The 20,805-nt window shown below is 25.4% G+C and overlaps 1 protein-coding gene across 1 annotated transcript in view; it reads left to right on the top strand.

Moving 5' to 3' along the window:
• Positions 1 to 17,777, top strand: part of LOC129611559 (pinopsin-like) — a 43,217-nt gene extending 25,440 nt beyond the window's left edge. Inside the window, exons 2-6 of the mRNA XM_055524788.1 lie at positions 1,246 to 1,441; positions 8,980 to 9,112; positions 14,899 to 14,977; positions 15,849 to 16,000; positions 16,125 to 17,777. Of these exons, the coding sequence (XP_055380763.1) occupies positions 1,246 to 1,441; positions 8,980 to 9,112; positions 14,899 to 14,977; positions 15,849 to 16,000; positions 16,125 to 16,775 (1,211 nt within the window). The 3' untranslated portion in view covers positions 16,776 to 17,777. The remainder of the gene's footprint in view (positions 1 to 1,245; positions 1,442 to 8,979; positions 9,113 to 14,898; positions 14,978 to 15,848; positions 16,001 to 16,124) is intronic.
• Positions 17,778 to 20,805: the final 3,028 nt, after the last annotated feature.

Genomic DNA, 20,805 nt, shown 5'->3' with positions numbered 1-20,805 from the left:
TGTTTTTATAGAAATATGGAAAAGCTTGCGGTTTCGGAAATTTAACCTGCATTTGAGGTGGAAAAAGATTTTCTTCTAACGAAATGAACTATTTATTAGTGTCTAAAAGTAGAAGAAACAAGGCACTATTTTTCTGCGTTTACATAAATTGAAAAAAAATTCGCTTCGCTATAATAAATAGTTTGAAAAATGGCATTTTAGAGTTTTGTGGGGCTATAACTTTTAGGGGAGGGGAGATAAGTAAAAATTTTCATCTACGGAGATAAATTTCTAATAAAGATCCATGAACATATGAAATTTCAGCTTTGTATCTTCAAAGGAGTAAAGTTTTTGCAAACATGTTCACGGAAGGAAAAACGGACGAACAGAGTGAAATAAATAAGCAGTTTTTTTCAAAAACTTGTTTTTTTTTTGAAAAGTCCTAAAAACAAATTTTTTAAAAACGTTAATAATTGGAACAATTAAAATGGTTTGAAATTTACAGCATCAATTCAATACGGAACATAATTTTTCGTAGAATTTATCAAGCGATACTGTTCTTGTAAATTTTTGATAAATTTCTTGGGAAATGTACATTGTTCTGAGAATTCGAAATAACTTTTAATCGGAAATTTCGCAATACAATGCTAGATACAATGAGACAAAATTAACCACTTTCATATGAAAACTCTCTGAACTACAAAATAGAACTAAACTGAACTGAAACCTGTTGACTTTTCAATAGTATATAAAAAATTTTCTGTGAACAAAATCCGATTAGAATCCAATTATTAAGTACCAGATTGGTAATTATTAAACAATTTAAACAATCAATCTGTAATGTCAAATAAAAACTTTTTTTTTTAAATTGCGACAATTCGACACCTTTGAGGAAAAAAACCACTTAAATTTTACCTCAAACTTATTTTTTTAATTACTTTTAAAGCTTTTGTAACTTTAACGGTTCAATAAATTTTTTCTCCACTTCTTGAATATGGTTGAAATTTAATCTTTTACAAATAAAATTATCCTTTCAATAAGGACATGAAAAAAGTGGAAAACTTCATAGGAACGTTTACCCTTATTTGAAAAGAAAGGAAAACTTTTAATTAACGAAAGCTTACTCAAATCTTATCTTTGCCTATCTAAAGTGTCAAATAATATTGATGGTACACCTTTACTTTATATATTCTTATAAATTTTGTGCCTTGAAAAGTTTACCAAAGAAATATTTACTCAATGTTCTCTTTTCTGTTGTAATTACAGGTATTACATCAATTACAACGTTAACAGTATTAGCATATGAACGTTATTGTTTAATTAAATTTCCATTGAGAGCAACTAAAATAAAGAATCGAGGTATTGTGATAAGAATTATTTTTATTTGGTCATATTCCTTAGCACTAACAACACCACCACTATTTGGATGGGGAGCATATGTTCATGAAGCAGCTAATATTAGGTATGATATGTATATATCTGTAAATATGTATGTAGATGTACATGTTAAATAAAATAAATTTTGTTAGAAAATTATTTTTGAAGAAATCTAAATTTGTTAAAATTAAGTATTTTTATACTTTAATTTTCATAAAAAAATTATCCTTCCAAGGGCTGGCACTTAAAATCTTGTTTTTAATTTAATTTACATGTGTGTGTATATATGTATATTGGAAATAATTTTTGAAGGAAATAATTCAAAAAGGATTCTTAAAGGAAAGATAAAGAATTGGTTGTTATATTTACAATAAGTAGCTTAAATATTTAGCTATAGTTAGGGTTGACCTATTTAGCAAGAAATATTAACTACAAATTTTTCTTTCCATATTAGAATATTAAAAAATTCTATGATAAGCAATAAATAATCTTAATACATTATTCTATTATAATGAACTTTAAAGAAATTTTTAACCAAAGACTTACTCTACATGATAATTTTTGAAAGTCCTGAAATTTATGGAGGGTGTCTCAGTAATTAGTATAAAATTATATATTATCGTGTAGAAAATCGAAAATAGGAAAAATTCTTGTTTTAACTAGATATCAAATCTCAAAAGACTCCAAGGTATATTGATTTTATGAAAATTTGGAATTAAGAAATAATAATGTTATTATTTATAATGGAATTTTCAATTTGAATATATTTTACCTTTGGATCATTTGTTTTATCATAAGGTACTAAAAAAATTTTTTTGGGATTCCGATTCCTTTACGCCCACAATTCATGTTAACTATTATTTACAAGTAAATGTTGACTGCATGTTGATTGTTCCTCAAAATAATAAATCTCATTTCAACCATTTCCATTCAGTTAGAACGGCGTCCTTGTCTAACTGCTTGCCAGTTAATTATAAACGTGAGGGGGCAAAGATTTTTTTTTCTAAAACTTATAAAGAATTGGCATTTTACATATGTTCATGTTTCTATTGAACCTTTTTTTGGTTCTATAATTCAATTACATAAGGCCTTCTTTCTATCTTTTTCTTTAACTTAATTTGACAGGGCATGACTTATTTTGCTACTCCTCGAAATTTCGGAATCACATGTATTAAAAATTTTGAAGAAGTAAGATTATGGGGACAAAAACAAATTTTTCATTCCCAAATTTAATGTGGCCAGAATGAGTAGAAAATTAAATCATTACTCAATATCTTAAAGGCATCAGCAAGCTCTTTCAAAAAAAATTTCTTCGCAAATAAAAACTCATTCAAAATTCGAGCTTTGACACCAACTTCTGAACAAAAGTTTTATTCACTTTTTAATCTCTAAACAATTGTATATACTATAAAATACTGCACGTTACTTAATCTAGAACTGTAACTATACATAGTTCTATAATTTAGAAAATTTATTGCTTTAAAACGATTTGAATTCGCATTAAATTAATATAGATTTTCCTTTGAATGAATAGACTTAATTTAGTTTTTGAAATCACATGAAGGTTCTGTCTAAATTATTTAAAAGAAAAATTAAATAAGCGTTTAAATATTTGAAGTTCAATTGAAAAATCGATTTCAAATAGGAGGGTAATAAAATTCCATAAAAATAATGAATTTCATTAAACGAATCGAAGGTCCAATTAATTAATGTGATTACTTTCTATACACATACTTTAAAATTATAAAAAAATGTGTATTAAGATTTATTTTTATATTCAAAATATTTTTATAAATATCTGATTCCTCTGTGGAGCAGAATATAGTATAGAACCAAGGCCATAAGCAACAATTTTAAAAAATACTATTTTTTTAAATTTTTTGCACTATTAAAATGCTTCACCTTCATAAAGCTTGTACAATGAAATTGGTTTTTTAAATTTGTTATAAATCGCAAGGTCCAATTGTATTATGAAGCCTGATATTTATAATAAAAATATTTTTTAAATTTTATTTGGTTTTGTAAAACTTCTTTATCCGAAAAATTCTTTAATAAAAATATGGTAATTTCAAGAGAAACTGATTTTTATTTTGATAAACGCAACTTTGTTTCCGGCAATTTTAAATTAAAAGTTTAAATTATTTTTAATAGAAATATTAAATTTCAAAAATTTTAAGTTTGCCTCAATTTTAGCACTATAAAAACATTAAACAATTTGTTTTAAATATAAAGGGGGGGGGGGGTTCTTTATTCTTTGAATTTAAAAATAAAATATCTTATAAACTTATTTTAAATCAAAATAAATTAAGGTTTATTTTCTTTTCGAAAAAAAAATAAATTTCAATATTTTAAATGCTCCACTACAAATTGGTAAGAATTCATTTGAATAACATTTTCATATTATGACCTGAAATGGTTATTTTTAAAAATTAAATTCCAATACTAAATATACGTTTAATTTTAAATCACATATGAGTTGATCGTGTCAACTTTATGGCACTCTTACTAATATGTTCTAAGAAGTTATATAGCGGCTGATAGAAGTGATCCCTTATAAAACTGCTCCTAGAAGTTCTTTTATTTAATTTTTTCATATAAATTTGAGCTTTATGTGTTCACTTGACTTAAGGATGTGACAAAGTTATTTTTTAAATTGTATGGCAGACAATGTAAGATTTTTTAGAACAATAAGGAAATTTGTTTTGGAATAGGGGTGGTATTATAATTATTTTTTAAAATTTGATCATTGTGATAAAATGAAAACGTTTATGAAGTTGTCGAAGCGATTATTGAAAGAACTTGTACAAGGAAAAAGATTTAGTCGCTAAATTTTTTTAAATAAAATTTGACTATTACAGGCTTTTTCGAGGAATGACGAATCTGTTTTTTAATGGGTTCGGTGAAGCTTTAAAGTCTCTATGTTAACAGTATATATGGAAGCTATTCAAACAGCTACTTTGATCATTCCCTAACACTTTGTTACAGCAACGTCAAAGCACCTTATGATATTTAGCAAGCTAGGAGTGTTTTCATTTATTCAGTTCTAGAATAGTTCTAACTTGTAGTACGTTCGAAAATTCCCGCTACACACACTAAAAATGTAGATCATTCGGAAAATACTGACTGCAATGAAGTGCGTTTGGAAATTCAATCTACAATAAAGAAATGTAGCGCAGAGCTCTAGTATAAATTTTGTCTTTGTTTCCTGAAATTTTTTTTCTTTTTCAATGTAAAATTCAAAAAAAAATTTAAATTTCAAAATGGCAGAATCAGAAATTGAAGAGGTTGCTAAAGTAAGTTTTTTTTAAGTTTTCAAATCTTGTTAAAATTTCCTTATTTTGCAGTGAATTGGTAGGCGAAAAGTATTGGCATATAATTTCATAAACAGTGTTATTTCTGTTATTTTCGAACGACAGATTATCTAGAAGTTTCAGAATTTGTAGACTGCGTAAACAAAAAAAGCTTTTGCATACTGTTTAACGGTACAACTTAGAAATCTTAGTTCTAATGAAGAACTTTCAGCGCAGCGTGCATAAACGAAAGCCTCCTAAGCTTAATGAATTTTTTACTTATTACTGGGACAGATGAACCCGACTTTAAACAAAAATAAATATGCTCTATATCTGAGATTAGTATTTCTTAGTATTGCAAATAGTTGACAACAGTCGAACAGCCATTTATTGTTTTTTCCTAATATAAGTGAAAGGATAAGTGTGTAAGATCATAATGTTATATGAGAATTGACTTGGAATTATTTAGATTTAATTGTTCTTTGTCCTGCCTTTCCAAGTGGTAATTCAAAAACACATTGATATACATTTAACCTATTAATATAATTAATCGCTCGAAACGCGTATTCAATTGAGAGCACAGTTTACGTTGTTGCATTTTAATCGTAGCTGTTATAATAATTGAACTATGTATATATATGTCACGATCAAGCTACAATTCGATTGCATTGAATAAAAGTATTGTAGAATTGCTCCTTTTAGATAAAGAGTTTCTGTTCTGACAAAAGTATATTACGATGGTGTGAATTATTTAAAATTATCATATGGAAATGGCACAGTTTTGACGGGATAAATTCTATATTTTCTCGCTCATATATTTTTTAATACACGACGCATAAGTTTGAAAACAGAATTATTGAGGAAAGTTATGCAGTCTAAGAAAAGTTTTTCTAATTTGAAACTTCTATTTCCTTGCATAAATTCATTTTCAAGTTATTGAACCTTCTTTCCAGAACATAATCACCTACTGAATTCATGGTCGATTCCTTTAAATTCCTTTAAATTTCCTCACTTTCCATTATTTTTAAAAGTGTAAATAATAAATAAATTAGTTATATAAGAAATGTTGCTTATTTAAGATTAAGCGTTGACTATAACAATTTTTTATCGTTCTTTTTATATTTGTCACAAATAAAATTGTGTGAATTACTTGTACAACTTTAACTAGGACAATTTTTATAACACTCTTAATCTATAAACCTGGAACTTTTATTTTAAAGACTGCTATACAGTAAATTGAAAATACAAGAACTTCATCGATAAATACTTTAATAGTTTTTATAAATAAAAGGGGAAAAAAAGGAAAAAGTTATCGAAGTTTTAAAAGTGTCCTTTTAATTTTCTTATGACCTGAAATAGTTTATTCGAACTATAGGAAAAGAAAATAAACTTTTCTTTACGTCTTATGTTTATTTTATGCTCACAAAATGTACAACACTTTTTAGAATCCAATGAAAAATTACAAAACTTTTTGAAATTGAATTAAACTTTACTTCTTTCAGGAATATTTTAAGAATTGTGTTAAGTTCTCATATCCCTTTTATTTTTAAACAAAAAATAAAAGATTTATTTAAATTTAATAATTTTTTTTCAAAAATAATTTCTTGAATTATTCAAATTTATTTAAGAAAAATTTTAAAATAATTATTTTCATTTTTGACAAAAGATTGTTGTTATTAATTAAAAATACACTTTAAAGAATTTGCAAGACCTTCAGTTCAGTTCATATGAAATTCAATAAGGATACGTTTTGATGGGACAATAACTTTATTTGAATTTGCAATACGCCAGCTTTACTGATATTCCTCTCTCAAAAGAAGCATGTGGTCACCATTTTTGAGCACAGTTTGTTTTTTGTAAAAGTGATCCCAATCTTTCGTTGCAGTCATGGTTTTCATCAAACGGCTTATTGAGATTTGATTCTTAATTGAAAATTGATTCTTGAGCTTCAAAGCAATAACAAGTTCACAAAATATTAAAAAAAACAATATCAACTGTATATCCAATTAGAACTCTTCTTAAAATTATTTTATTATTTAAACTGCAACATTTAATTGGTATTGGCTCCAGCTTTCCCTTAAAAACAAATTGTACAATGCATGCAAATAACCCAAATACAAAACTTTTAATTCCACATGCATTTTTATGTATTTTAATAAAATTAAAGAATTTAAAAATTCAAATCTTGAAGTAAGAGAAAATAATTTAAAAAGTTTTTCTTTTTGCTAAGAAATTACTATTGTATTAATAGGTCTCCTAACATAAGTCTCAGAACATTATGAATTTTCACATTATTCTTTCTTGCAAGGAATACTCGTACACTTGTATTTATGGAAAATTTTTCAATTCAATTGATTTTTATTATTTATGGCTTTTAACAAATTCGACTTTTTTTTTGTGATTTTTTAAAATTAAAAAAAAAATCCAAGACTTAATAATAGGTTCTTTAATAATACACACTTTCTTCTACAATATTACAATAATTGTGCATCTCTTTCAAATGCAACAATAAAAATATTTCACGCTCTAAACGAAATAGGGAAAAAACCTTTTACACTTTATATAATAAAAGAAAAATTATTATAAATTTCCAAATATTTCCAACTTGAAAATTGGAGAATCTGCTTATTATTTTTACCCTGTTTTTTCTGCCCTATCGTTTTCTTCTTGATCTTACAATTGTTTTTAAAGATTTTTAAATTTGGTTTTTAATTCTTCAAGTATGAATTCTTTAGCTTCAAGAATACTAAAACCTTGACAATTGGCAAAAGCTGTTTTATAAATTCAGTAAGTGGAGTTAAATCGAGAACTTCTTTAAATAAAGATCAGGATCAAGGTGCCCAGTGAAATTTTCAAGTTAATCATTGTAATTTTAAATTTACTTTTCTTTAATGTACAGAGTTATTGGCCTCTTAAAGTAAATTTAAGTTTTACAGCCTTCTGTCCTCTTTTAGTTCTCGAATTACTACCTCAAAGGTTTGCTAATTTTCATTAACTTCATAAAACTTCTATGAAAACGGGGGAGTATCAGTAAACTTTTTTTTGTTCTAAAAAATACTACTATGTCTTGTGCTGAAAATATTTAAAAATTATTGTAATATTTTTTTATAAAAAAAAGAATTTAAAGCTTTACAATTTAATGAAAGAAAATATTTCCTGGAGATTAAGAAAGATTTATTATAGTTTTATTCCCAGAGTCATCATTAATAAAATATATTTTATTTTCTTACCATTTTACGTTAGTTATTGTAGGGTCTTTGAAAATTCTAAACTAAAAATGTCGTTTTATTAGATGTTAGTGATTGAATTTAATAGTTCATAAGATGAGCAAAATATGTAGTTTTTATTCTTTAAGTTTTTGCAAATTATAAAATTGAAAATGGTAAACTAATAAACTTTTTAATACTGGTATCCTGTATAGCAAATACTTAATGAATGGTTTTAAATGTATTACAAATTTTTTGTTTTAAGACTTGAGTCCAATGAGAAACTGAGACGAGTTACTTATTAAAAACTATCTAAGGGCTCATTAAAGAACTCGAATTTGAAGTGATTTAATTACTGATTAGGCAAATTTGTTCCATAGAAATTTGCTGAAGCAAAGTTCCGGAGACTAATTTCTTTCTAATTATCTACCAAAAAATGACAAAAAATTGTAGTTAAACATATTCAATTTGCTATCTCTGTCCAAATGCTTTTCGTTACTTGTGTATGAGCTATTACTTTTTCGAAGAGCTTATTAGACCTTTTATTAAACTTTTAATTTGAAAGTTTCCAACTGTGGCCTAGATTTTTGGTTTTACGAAATCAACTTAATTATTTTTAATAATTTGTAAAAAAATTTATATAATGCACTTAAACCTAATGCACTCTTGAGTAATTGCTGGGACAATTTAATTGACTCCGAATTTTTCAGCTGATCAAGAATATAATTTTGGGTGTATTTTAGATATGTAATTATTGCGCAGCATTAAAATTTTGACACAAAGTGAGTGAACCAAGAAACAAAATAAATTACAGAAAACTTCAGTGGCATAAAAAGTTAATAAATTCTACCAGTAAGACCCTCTTGAAAATAAAATGTTTCATTCATATGAAATTTTCATCCCAATTTGTCAAAGAGATTAACCATATTTTTTTATGACATACGGTTTAATTAAATCATTTCGTCCTTTTCTATGTAGTTTTTCTATAATTTTGAATATTTTTGTACCAACAGTTGGTACATCAACTTGAATTTAATTTGCATTATTTATTGTATGTTTTTGTTTTGCTGAATTCTTTAAAAGTAACGACAATTGGTCTAATATTTGTATTTTTTTATAAATTTCAGTTGTTCTGTGAACTGGGAATCAAAAACTTTTAATGCAACCACTTATATAGTATTCTTATTCATATTTGGACTTGTGATACCACTTATTGTTATAACTTATAGTTATGTCAACATTATAACAACTATGAAAATGGTAAGTATAAACATGAAACAAAAATTTAAATAGGTACACATATATTCATGATCTCTTCATACTAAACAAAACTGTTAATAAAACAAGTAACAACGTTTCAGTCGGTATAAACCGATTGAATTATACCTTAATGCACCTTTAATTGTAGTACAGCAATTAATTGAATCTACGAAACCATTTTATAGAAACTTCACAGACATGTCTGACCTATAATTTTGACACACCATCTCAACCTGGCTTTATTATTTTTCAAATATTTAAAATTGGCTTTTGGAGTTTAATGGCAGTCACCCGAACCTGTACAGCCATCCCATTAAAATGTTTAGAGCATATGTAGAATGTAATTGGACACACATATAGAAAATTTCATATTTATACCTTTATTAGTTTTTGAAATATTTAAAATAAACTCTTTGAGTTGTATGGCGTTAGCCTATAATTGGTCCAGTTACAAGGGTTCGTCCTTGGCACAAAAGAAACAACTTGTGAAAGTTTTGTTTCGATTGCATTATACGTCTTTGAATTATCGTGCGATCGGACGGACGGACATGTCTAAAGCAACGCAAAATTTTACGCTGAGCAAGAATATATTTACAAATTCCATACCAAAGTTAATATAGCTTTTACGAAGGTGTACGGTATAAAAAGAAAAAACATAATTGAATTTTGTACGAAGCCTGAAATAAACTGCATTACTACACCAACTCTTACATTATTGTAAAAAATTTAGGCTTTTATTAAAACAAATTCAAGTGATGCACAAACTAAAATATTTTTTTCTAAAAATTAATACATAAAAATTTTTTAACTTTTTAAATTTTTTTCCCTAAATATTTTTGAATAACTAGAATGAAAATAAGAAAATGTTTAACTTCGCGCATTCATAGAAAATTCGAAACGTCTGTATTCCAAGTCTGACACACGTGCCAATGATTTGCATCTAGGGTATAATGTCATTTTCGTATTTAAAAATTTAACTCTATTTACGCAATACGCAGGAGGAATTTGAGTCTACAGGTTAAGCCTTCACAAGCGATTTGGAATTATATTTGGTGCATTCCATAATTGTCAATCTCAAGTGACTAGTGATTTTAAATAACTTTCAATAACTTCATTTCAATAACCCAAATTCAACTTGTTAAAATTTTTAACTTTAAAACACTATCGCCAAGAGTATTTGAGGCTATTTCGCAGCAAAAATTTTAAGGTTATTGCGTTCTTTATTACAAAAGAAATGACTAATGGAAGATTATTAAGGGAAAAATTTATGAACTTGTATGAAATTGCGATCTATGAAATGTTCAGCAGGAATTGTTTGAGAGACGACGGAACTGCAAAATTACTCAGTATGGACAACACCTACAAAACTCCTGAAAAATTGCAGCTGTAGCTCTAAATTAAATGTAAATTAATACTATAAAGTTAGAAATATGAAAGAATTCTTCAGTTATAAATGGAATTCAGCTAAGTTTGTTCTTATAAAAATTATTAAAAATAATTCAAATAAATAAATAAAAAAGTTTTAAGAAAATCACTTTATTCCAACAAAGTAGGTCCTTAACCACTTGGATTTTTCTTTTTAAAAAAATTAGCTTCATCTTAAATAAATTGAAATTTTTACGACGTACCCAGAACTCAAGTACTTTTTGAAAACGTTCTCTTCACCTTTTTATACTTAAATTTTCGAAAAAAAAATAAAGTCTCTTTAATTTTAAAGAAAAATTTGAGCTAATAACGAAGTTTTTCCAAAATGAAAAAATCATGCTAGCCGTCTTTAATTTCGCAAAATAAAATTTGTCTTTTTTTTTTTCTTCTTTTTCCCCATAAATAACTTAATACTTTACCAAAAAATGATTCAATTTTTTTTTCTGAATTTTATTTAAAATGAAAAAATTCTACTTCATGGTGCGTAACTTTAAGAGTACAACGAAGATTTTGTTTTTCTATACAAGAATAAAGAAATTTTTTACTACTTCTTTTACGACTTTTCTACTTACATTTATAAAAAGCAAATAAAAATTTTCCAATTGCTGCTAAAGGATCATTTTTTGTTTTCGTATAAAATACCTTAAATTTATGTAAAAAAATTATTAAGAATAAGGAATTAAATGTTCTTAGTGAGGAAAACTATAAATTTAGATTTACAATGCACATTTTTTACAAAAAATGGCTTTTAAAATTTTAAAGTTAAAATTTTATCAACTTTTATAGAATTTTTTTCTTTCTCCGCTCAATTTCTTACAAAATTTATTCTTCGTGAAACTGAATGGAACCTAAAATTAAAACTAAAATACCATCGAAAATTAAGCAAAGTTTATAAAAATTTTAAAATTTACTTTTAGGAATTCTCCGCGTTTTTATGGAAAAAAATATTTTTATTTTTAATAAAATTCAAAAATTTATTTTTTTTTTTCAGAAAACTTTATTTTAAGACAATTGGAGTGTAGAAAAACCAATATTCCAAAAAAAATTACGAAAATGAATCAAAAATGAGTTTTAAAGGAATTTATTTGCAAATAAATATTTTTATTAAATTGAAAAAGTCATTTGCATTTCGTAATGGAGCAAATCTAGTACCTTTCTAGTTTGAGTAATAATCATGCTAGCCAAATTTTACAATAGTAACAGTAATACAGTAATATGAAATATTTTTGAATAATATCGTGGATTTCGTAAAGCGTGCGTGCTGCACACAAAACATAAAAAATCGGATGTGGTCAGCACATAACCGACCGCAATGTGTATTTTCTAGTTAAGTGAAAGTTTACAGAATATTATAAAAATGTCTGTTAAATACTTCTATCCAATTTTTAGGACATTAGTAAGCTTATAGTTAACATACCTAGAAAAATGTAAATTTGGCTCTTAGTAGAGTTTCGCTTTGTGCTACCCGAATTCCCTGAAATGCTCGCCAGTTTGTTTCAGTAACAACCAGAACTCATTCCCACCGAAAACTCGATATCCAAAATTATTGTATACACAATACGGTCGGTAGAAAAAAAACTTTATATGCATACCCAAATTTAGAAATTAATTTCAATTTTGTTAATCAAGATTTACTCTTTTTAATTGACGAATTGTTTTTTTGCAGGAATATCACAAAATTTTTGTATATTTTTAACATCAAGGAAAAGTAAAATTCATATATAAAATTTAAAAAAAAAGGAAACCATTTAAATGTGAGAATGCATGTATTTTTACCCAGCGTATTGTGTATACAATAGGTACGTTATGTGATGGCAACAAATTTTGCATATCGAATTTTCGATGGGAATGCACTTCTCCATAGTAGGGAAGTGTAAATAAACTATTTTTAGCAACCTGTCGGTCTGCCGGTATGTGTGTGCACGCGTGTATCTCAAGTTCGGCTAAACCGATTTTTATGAAATTTTATAATATGTAAGTTTATTTCAACCGTGGCACGGATTGATCAACTTTTGGGATATATCAGGCCTCGGGAACTGCATTTTTTGGCGGGCCTGTTTTACATTTTTGACTAGTTTGAAGAAAATATTCAGCCGATTTACTTGAAATTTCATATATGAGCTTTACTCGACCGTCCCCAAAAATTTTTGGAAGAAATCAGGCGTCAGCAACTGGACGTTTACTACGGCCAAATATACATTTTGTGTATATAAAGAGAAATAATCAACCGATTTCATTGAAATTTAATATTTGAATTCCTCGTATTAAAACAATGTACATATAAATTTTTTGGAAAGCTCAGGACTCGAAAACTGATTTGCGGACCCTGATTTTAAAACTGATTTTACATTTTTCACAATATCTACGAAACGAATTGATGGAATTTGTTGAAATTTGATATTTGAGTTTAGGTTGTTACCGAAAATAACTAGCGAGTATTTCAGAGAATTCAGGTAGCACAAAGCGAAACTCTACAAAGAGCCAAAGTATTTAACAGACATTTTTATAATATTCCGTAACACTTTCACTTAACTGGACAATACACAATGCGGTCGGTTATGTGCTGACCACATCAAATTTTTTTTTGTTGCAGTGTTTCTCGCATAAAATTAAGTAAGTTCTGTTGCTCGTCTATTATCACTTACTTTAACGTTATTAAAATGAAGAATTACTCAACATACTAAAAAGCTTTAAGGTTTTCAGTAATAGACTGATATTATTTGAACTAAAATTACTAAAATAAAATGGATTTTTAAGGAAACTTACGAGTATAAGTTCCATAACTTTGTTGAAAAAAGAAGACTTAAAACAAGTTTATTTCAACACAAACTATTTGATTCTTATCCATTAATATATAGACACTAAATGCATAACTTTTAAAACAAATTTTTATAATAATTATTACCTTTAAAACAAAAAAAGCTTCACAAATTACTTTTTTCAAAAAATTAATGTTATTATATTCTTAAGAACAAGCCAAAAGTTATTTTAAGTGAAAAAATAATTTAACTTCGCTAAATCCAATGTTAAAATACTTAGAATGAACCACAATATTACAGAATTCATTTAAGTTTACCTTTATAACTCTTTTTGTTGTTTGTACATTTACAATTTTTAGATATACAAACATAGTATTATACATATTATGCATTTCATATTCTTGCATAATACAGAAAATATGCATAAATGTAAAAAATACTTAGAAAGAATTAAAATTGCATGCAAAATTTTTATGAAATCAAACAAAGGAATTTTGTTATATGTTAATATTCACATACAGACATAATCATACTCATATGGACGAACAAATATAAAAAAACCTTAACAATAATATTGTAAAATTTAAATTTTTAATTAATTTATCCGGCGCAATTCAGTTTTATAAAAACCACACAATATTTTTGATATCGATAGAAATTCAGTTTTTTTTCAATACTTACAGTGCGCAATTTAATGAAGAGCTTAAAAAATAAAATTCACAAAATGCCAATTTAGCTTAAGTAAAATTTTTACTTTAAAATTCAGACCCGGATAATTAAATGAATTTCCTGATTTTGCAACTTTAAAAATCAATTTTCTCAAAAACTTGAAAATGCTGCTTAGTGGGTTTTACCTTTAAACCAATGAAGGCTAATGTAAAAATGTAAATAACTTAATTGAATACGAGTAATAAAAACAGTATGGCAGAGAAAAAAAAATTTACCAGAGTTTCTCAAACCTGTATCCAATATCAATTTTCTCATTTATTAATTATTTTTATACGATAATCTTATGCGATGATGTAAAACATATTATTGCAGATGAAATACCCTAAAATTGAAAACACTAATTTTAACTTTTAATTGTTATTTTAACTAAGTTTAGGGAATTTAATTTAGTCAGTATTTGTACAACGAAGAATTTTTAAATATGGTTTAATTCAATAAAAGCCATCAATATTGAAAAACCGAAAAACGTTCATAATTTAAAATAGCTAGTAATGAAAGCTTATGAAAACATATTTGGAGTACTTGCAGTTTAACGCGTCAACTACCGTTTTCTCACTGATGCTACATTGAAATTTTCTACAAGAAAATTCACTAGGCACATTTTGGTATGTCAAAGTGAATAAACCTTATAAAATGTTTTGACAAAATTCGCATTCGCCATTCAAACAATAAACCGGTGGTTATCGGGTGCGATATATGATTATAAAAAGATATATTATATATCGCTGACTTATTTTATTGTTTTAAACATTTAAAATAAATTTCTTCTGTATAAATAATTTAAAAAAATAATCACAATTTAAGTATTTAAATTAATCATACATGTATACACAAATTTCATAACAATTAATATAAATGTTTTTTGAATTTCAGAGTGCTATAAGATTGGGAAGAAAAAATCGAGCTGAAAAACGAATAAATATTATGGTTGCTGTAATGATATTTGCATTTAGTAAGTTAGTAAAGTGTTTTAGATGTGTAAGTTAGATTAAAACAACAAATTCGATGATAATACAAACACATGTGACATGGCAATCCAAAATTAAATTACGGTTATATTTAAATTAAATTTTATATGTAATAATTATAAATTTTAATAATTAAAAATTAGTCAAATTGCTGCTAAATATAACCCAGACATCTCAATTATACCAACTGCAACTGTTATTGTGCTGATTTCCTTTTTATTTATAGCATTCAAACAAGAGTATATAACATTCTAAATCCACAGTACCGCACTTACTCACACAGTAGTTTAAAATTTTAGAATAGATGTATAGAAGAATCATACAACAGCACTGATGACACACAAACAATAACAACTCCACAAGATTAATTTTAAACAGAAATAATTTACAAATTTAGTTTTTTTATTTAAGGATTGGAACTTGAAATGTTCAAATGTTTTGAAATGTTCAAATTTATAATAACATAACAAATTTTTATAAAATTGCAAACAGAACCGTTGTACTCGTGTCATAAACGTATAACAGTCATTGTTTTATAATAAAATTTTAAACTCAAAATTTAACGTTATATATAACAGTTACGAGTACACAATATGTAAAAAATTTCACTCAGCGATTTTCTACATTCTACAATACACATATCTAAGACGAAAACCTGTAAATATGATATGAGATGATATGATATCAGAATAAAAGCATATTTTGGGCACAAACCTTTAAAATGAAAGAATTACAAAATTTTTTAATACTGTTGTTATTTAATTTTAAAGCTTTTTTAAAATTAAAAAATTTTAATATTAAAAACTTTTTACATTTTTTTTGTTTTAATTCTTCTTTTTCTTTTCATATAAAAAGTGCTTGCTTGGACACCGTATTCAATATTTGCATTATTAGAACAATTTGGTCCAAGTGATTTAATATCACCACAATTAGCAGTACTGCCAGCATTAATTGCCAAATCTAGTATATGTTATAATCCATTGATATATGTTGGTTTGAATCCACAAGTGAGTCAATAAATACTTAGTAATTTTCAATTTATTATACCTATGTGTTTAAAATGCAATATATAAAACTTTTTTTAAATTTATGAAATATGCTATAGACCAATAATTTTTTTTACAATTTTAGTTAAGAAATACATTGAGAAAAAAAGTAACTAAAGAGACAACTGCTAATGAAACCACAATGAATCAAATATCACAAAATGATAGTGAAGCAATGAAAGTATGTACAAAATTAAAAGTTTTGGTAACGAAACACAATAACAGGAATTGTACCACAACAATAAACGATGAAACATCATTAAACAATATTGATAATAATAAAGTATTTAAAAAAGATGATACAGAAAAATTAAATGATACCGAAGATGATACGGATGGCAATGATAATAATGATATTGATTTTAATGTTATTGAAGAAACAAATTATATTAAAAATGAATTAAGTAATGAAATATTCAATATAAATCAGGAAAATAATAAAATGGAAAAATTAAATATTTTTTTGACAAATGATAATTTTCAATATATTAACAAAAATAATTGTAGTCAAAATAATAACAATAATAATAACAATAACAATAATAATATCATTAATAATGTAGAAACAAAGATTTCCTCTCAGGATAATGAGAATATGAAAGTGTTAGATAAAAATTTGATAAATAGTGATATTGGTAGTAAAGCTTTGAATAAAAATGAAATTGAAATGGCTGTTTATATTGACGGTAAAAGTAAATTAATCAAAAGTGAAATATATTCATCAAATCTTTGTTAAAAGAAAATAAAAATGTGATGGGCCATCATTGAGACAGTTCATATAATTTTAATTGGACACTATATAATTTTTCTTTGTTTTGAAACAGAAACAAATGGCTCACATGATATTTTCATTTCAATAATAAGATTAGATTTTTTGTTCATAGAATACGTATGAATTAAAATTTAAACATAAATAACTTGTTTTAAAAATTTATTTGACAATAAGTGATTTCGTTTTCAGAAAATTACTTTTCTTCTTGAATTTTTAATTTTAAGTTTGAAAAAGAGCGTAGTTTTTTTGTAATCTAAAATTTTGTATCCAACACAAAAACATTCGAGAATTTTACAAAAATCAATATTAAGTATGTATATTCCGAGATCACACCAAAATTCAAAACACGAGTTAAAACGACAAAGGTTTCTCCATAATGGCACTATTAGATAACATCACTTTTTAAACAACGCGTTTCCCGTTATAGCGTTTTGATACTTTCAAAAATTGCACGTATTCTACCCATCTATGCCAAAATCTACCCATCTCTGTTGCAAATTCGCTTCGTCGTTTTTTTAACACCGTCATAAATATCGGGTTGTGGTGTCATTAGTAAACGTATAAGGAATTTCAATTGTACACTTCATATTTTATTGATATCTAAAAGAACTCCGATTTTGTCCATGGTAAAATTTAGTATGCTAGCTAGTTTAAATAAGGAACAAAAACAATTTATTAAATTTTTTAATTTTGCAAGCCGTCATTCTATAAGCAGAGATAATTTCCAAAACTCTGAATCCTAATCAAAATATGAGCAGTCATATGAATTTCAGCAAGCAAACCTTTCTTATTCTCGATTCAGAGTAAGATTAGTTTTCAATGGACTTCATTAAAACGGTTTTAATTTTTTACTGTTCGCAAGAAAAGAATATAATTTAACTTTTTTAATAACTATAAATATCACAATATTGTTTTAACATTATAGTGAAGAAAAACAATGTTAGCCATGAAAATAATTGCAGTTGAAATTGGTCAAATTAAAGATTTGAAGTGAAGAACAATATAGTGAATAAAAACAATGTTTTCATGGCTAACATTAATAATTGCAGCTGAAATTGGTCAAATTAAATATTTAGTGTATTAATAATAATCTTGATAAAATAATTTACGAAGTCTTAAAAGTACAAAATGAATATTCAAATTTTCGAACTTATTTAATATTGTAAGTTTTGTTAGAATAATTTGTTAGGTTCTATTCAATGTCAAAAATATCATATTATTATAAAAAAATTGTATGTGTTATCAAAAATGCTTACGTTGAAAATGCTTACTATGGTATATTTAGACAAATATTTTATGTACAGTAGAGTGACGCTTATGTAAACTAATAAATGTCAGAAAAAATTCATACATATGTCAATGAAATGTGAATGAATTTTACACACTTTCAGAAAATAATTAAAACTCCAAATTTGATTATTGATACTCAAATAAGTTAATAGATAAACGTTTTATGTCTCAATTTGGGTCCTTTTCAAAAGAAAAGTCGCCTATTCTTATAATAGAGTTGACATTATAAACAGTTTAAATTTGTGTTCAAGTAAATAAACGTTTATTTATGCGAAAGTTATGTAAATGTAGCTCTACTGTATAAAATTTGCAAATTAAGGTTTATTTAAATACTTTTTGAAATCATGAAATAAATTTTACTAATTTTCGTTTCAAATCTTAAACGTAGCCACTCACGTATAAAATTTTATCATTGCAAAATTATATAGTAAATTAAAATCAACTATCTGTCAGCATGTAATATAACATTTATATTAATATAGATACATATAAAATTAGTACAAATTAACCCAAAATTTTAAATAAAATAATCTGAAACACAAATTAGTATAAATAAATGAAAAATATAATAAAGCCGCTGTTATTGCTCAGAAATAAAAATTAAATCAATAGAACGAATTTTTCAGTAATAATATGTATAATTTAAATTACATTGATGTAAAAAGTAAAATATATTTATGCCCCAAAAAGTAATAAAACATTGTACCTATATCTATTAATTATTAAAATAATTTATAATAAAAAATGAACAATATAAAACAATAGTCAATTAAATTTTTCATTCAAAAACACTACAACGGAATCTCTAAATAATGACAAATTGAAAAACTTAAAATTTATATCCTGTAGATTAAAATTTAAAACAATAAAAAATTCTATGTACATATTATATATTTGCATATTTTTCGTTAACTAATTGGAAATTTATAAAAATATTATAAAATTAACAAATTGTATAATTGAAAATAAAAATTATTCAAAATTTTCTTTTGAAAAAATATTTTTATTCATTTTATGAGCAAAAAGAATTAAATTATACAAGCCATCTTATATGCTTAGCCCTTGGGTGAACTAGTTATTATGATTCTCGAGAGAAACGAGGAAAATATACAAGCAGCGACACCAAGGCTACCAAAAGTGAAGATTTATTTTCAAAATGAAAGTCTTTAATCATACTTTTTGTGCAAAAATTTAATATAAGAATTTTAAAATTTTTAAATTTTATACATAGAAAAATATCTATAATATTAAAGTTTCTTACTGCTACTGCAGTTTTTGAGAATTGAAATTTTTCAACCTGATTTCTATATTTTCCAAAGTTCGCAAAAAAAAAAAAAATTTACCAAAAACTAACGTAACGCTACTTCCATGACTATTGATATTCTACAATTTCCGCTGCAATTAATTCTATATTAATGGACTTGGAGTCCCTTTTTGCTGTCTGATTTTAATTGAATTGAAATCGTGATATTTTGGCTCCTACCTTTTTCAATTCAACTTGAATCAAAATCGATCTCGACCGGTTCGTGCAGATTTTTTTTATTGAATCTTCAAAATGAAAATTTTTCTTTTAAAAAATGAAAATATTTGGACTAATCTATTTGACAGCACTATGTCCAAGCAATAATTTAGGAACATACATATATACATATATATATAATGAAAAAAAAGGAATAAATATCTCAGATGACTCTTATTTGCCAATTTTTTAAGCAGTTACTTTTAACTTTTATAAAATTTTCTAAGGCCTTTTTAATTTTAAAGTTTTGATGTTATAAAGTTTTTCATAATTTTTAAATTGTAACAAATTACACCGCATTTCCGGTCTATTTCTAAAATGCTTTTTCTGATCGATTTCAATGTATTTATGTTCTAAATTAAACCATTTTATCGAACGCACGTCAACTTTGTCTCACGATTCTAACTGCTTTAATAGAATAATTACATCCATCATATTGTAAAAGAAAATTAATTTAAAAATACAATTGAATCTTTCTTTAACTTCCTAATTTGTTTGTATAAAAATTACATCAATGGGGCTGTATTTTGGCGCACACGTTAGCAGATGCCATATTATAATAATATGCTGAAAGCATCCGAAAAGTTTTTTCAATAGAAATAATATTCCAGAATCAGCTTACATATAAAAATAATTAAATTTAATTTTTGTTACAACGTTTTTATTATTACTTAATTGCAGTATTAAGTTTCATCTGGTTTTCAATTGAATGAAAAATGAAATGCTTATTATTGGAAACGTCATATTTCGTATTAAATAATAATAAATTTAATTCTTCAAATTGTCAACCTGACAAACTGGAATTCTAAATAACCTATGTTTTTGTCAACAAATTTTCAATTTCACTTTCTCAAAAATTTGTTATAAATTTTAAAATTATATTAAATTAATTGTATATTTTAAATAAAAATTTTTTAAATTTTTGACAATATTATATCGCAAAATTACAATAATTGACAATCTCTGTTTATCTACATACCTACTCACATACGTTATATACAACAATTTTTCAAATCAATTACACCATAGTGATATTATGACATATTGTGTATACTACGTGTGTTGGCCAAATTTCTTTTCTAAAATTGTTTTAAAATTTATTTATATTATTTATTTTAATAAACATTATGTATTTATACATATATAATGTCCACATATATGCACATTGGTTTATAATTAAAAAAA

This window comes from Condylostylus longicornis, unplaced genomic scaffold (assembly GCF_029603195.1).
Source record: "Condylostylus longicornis isolate FDR11 unplaced genomic scaffold, ASM2960319v2 ptg000001l, whole genome shotgun sequence".
In the NCBI taxonomy this organism is placed as follows: Eukaryota; Metazoa; Arthropoda; class Insecta; order Diptera; family Dolichopodidae; genus Condylostylus; species Condylostylus longicornis.
The sequence above is the reverse complement of the archived record's forward strand: the minus strand, read 5'-3'. Positions and strand labels throughout refer to the sequence as shown.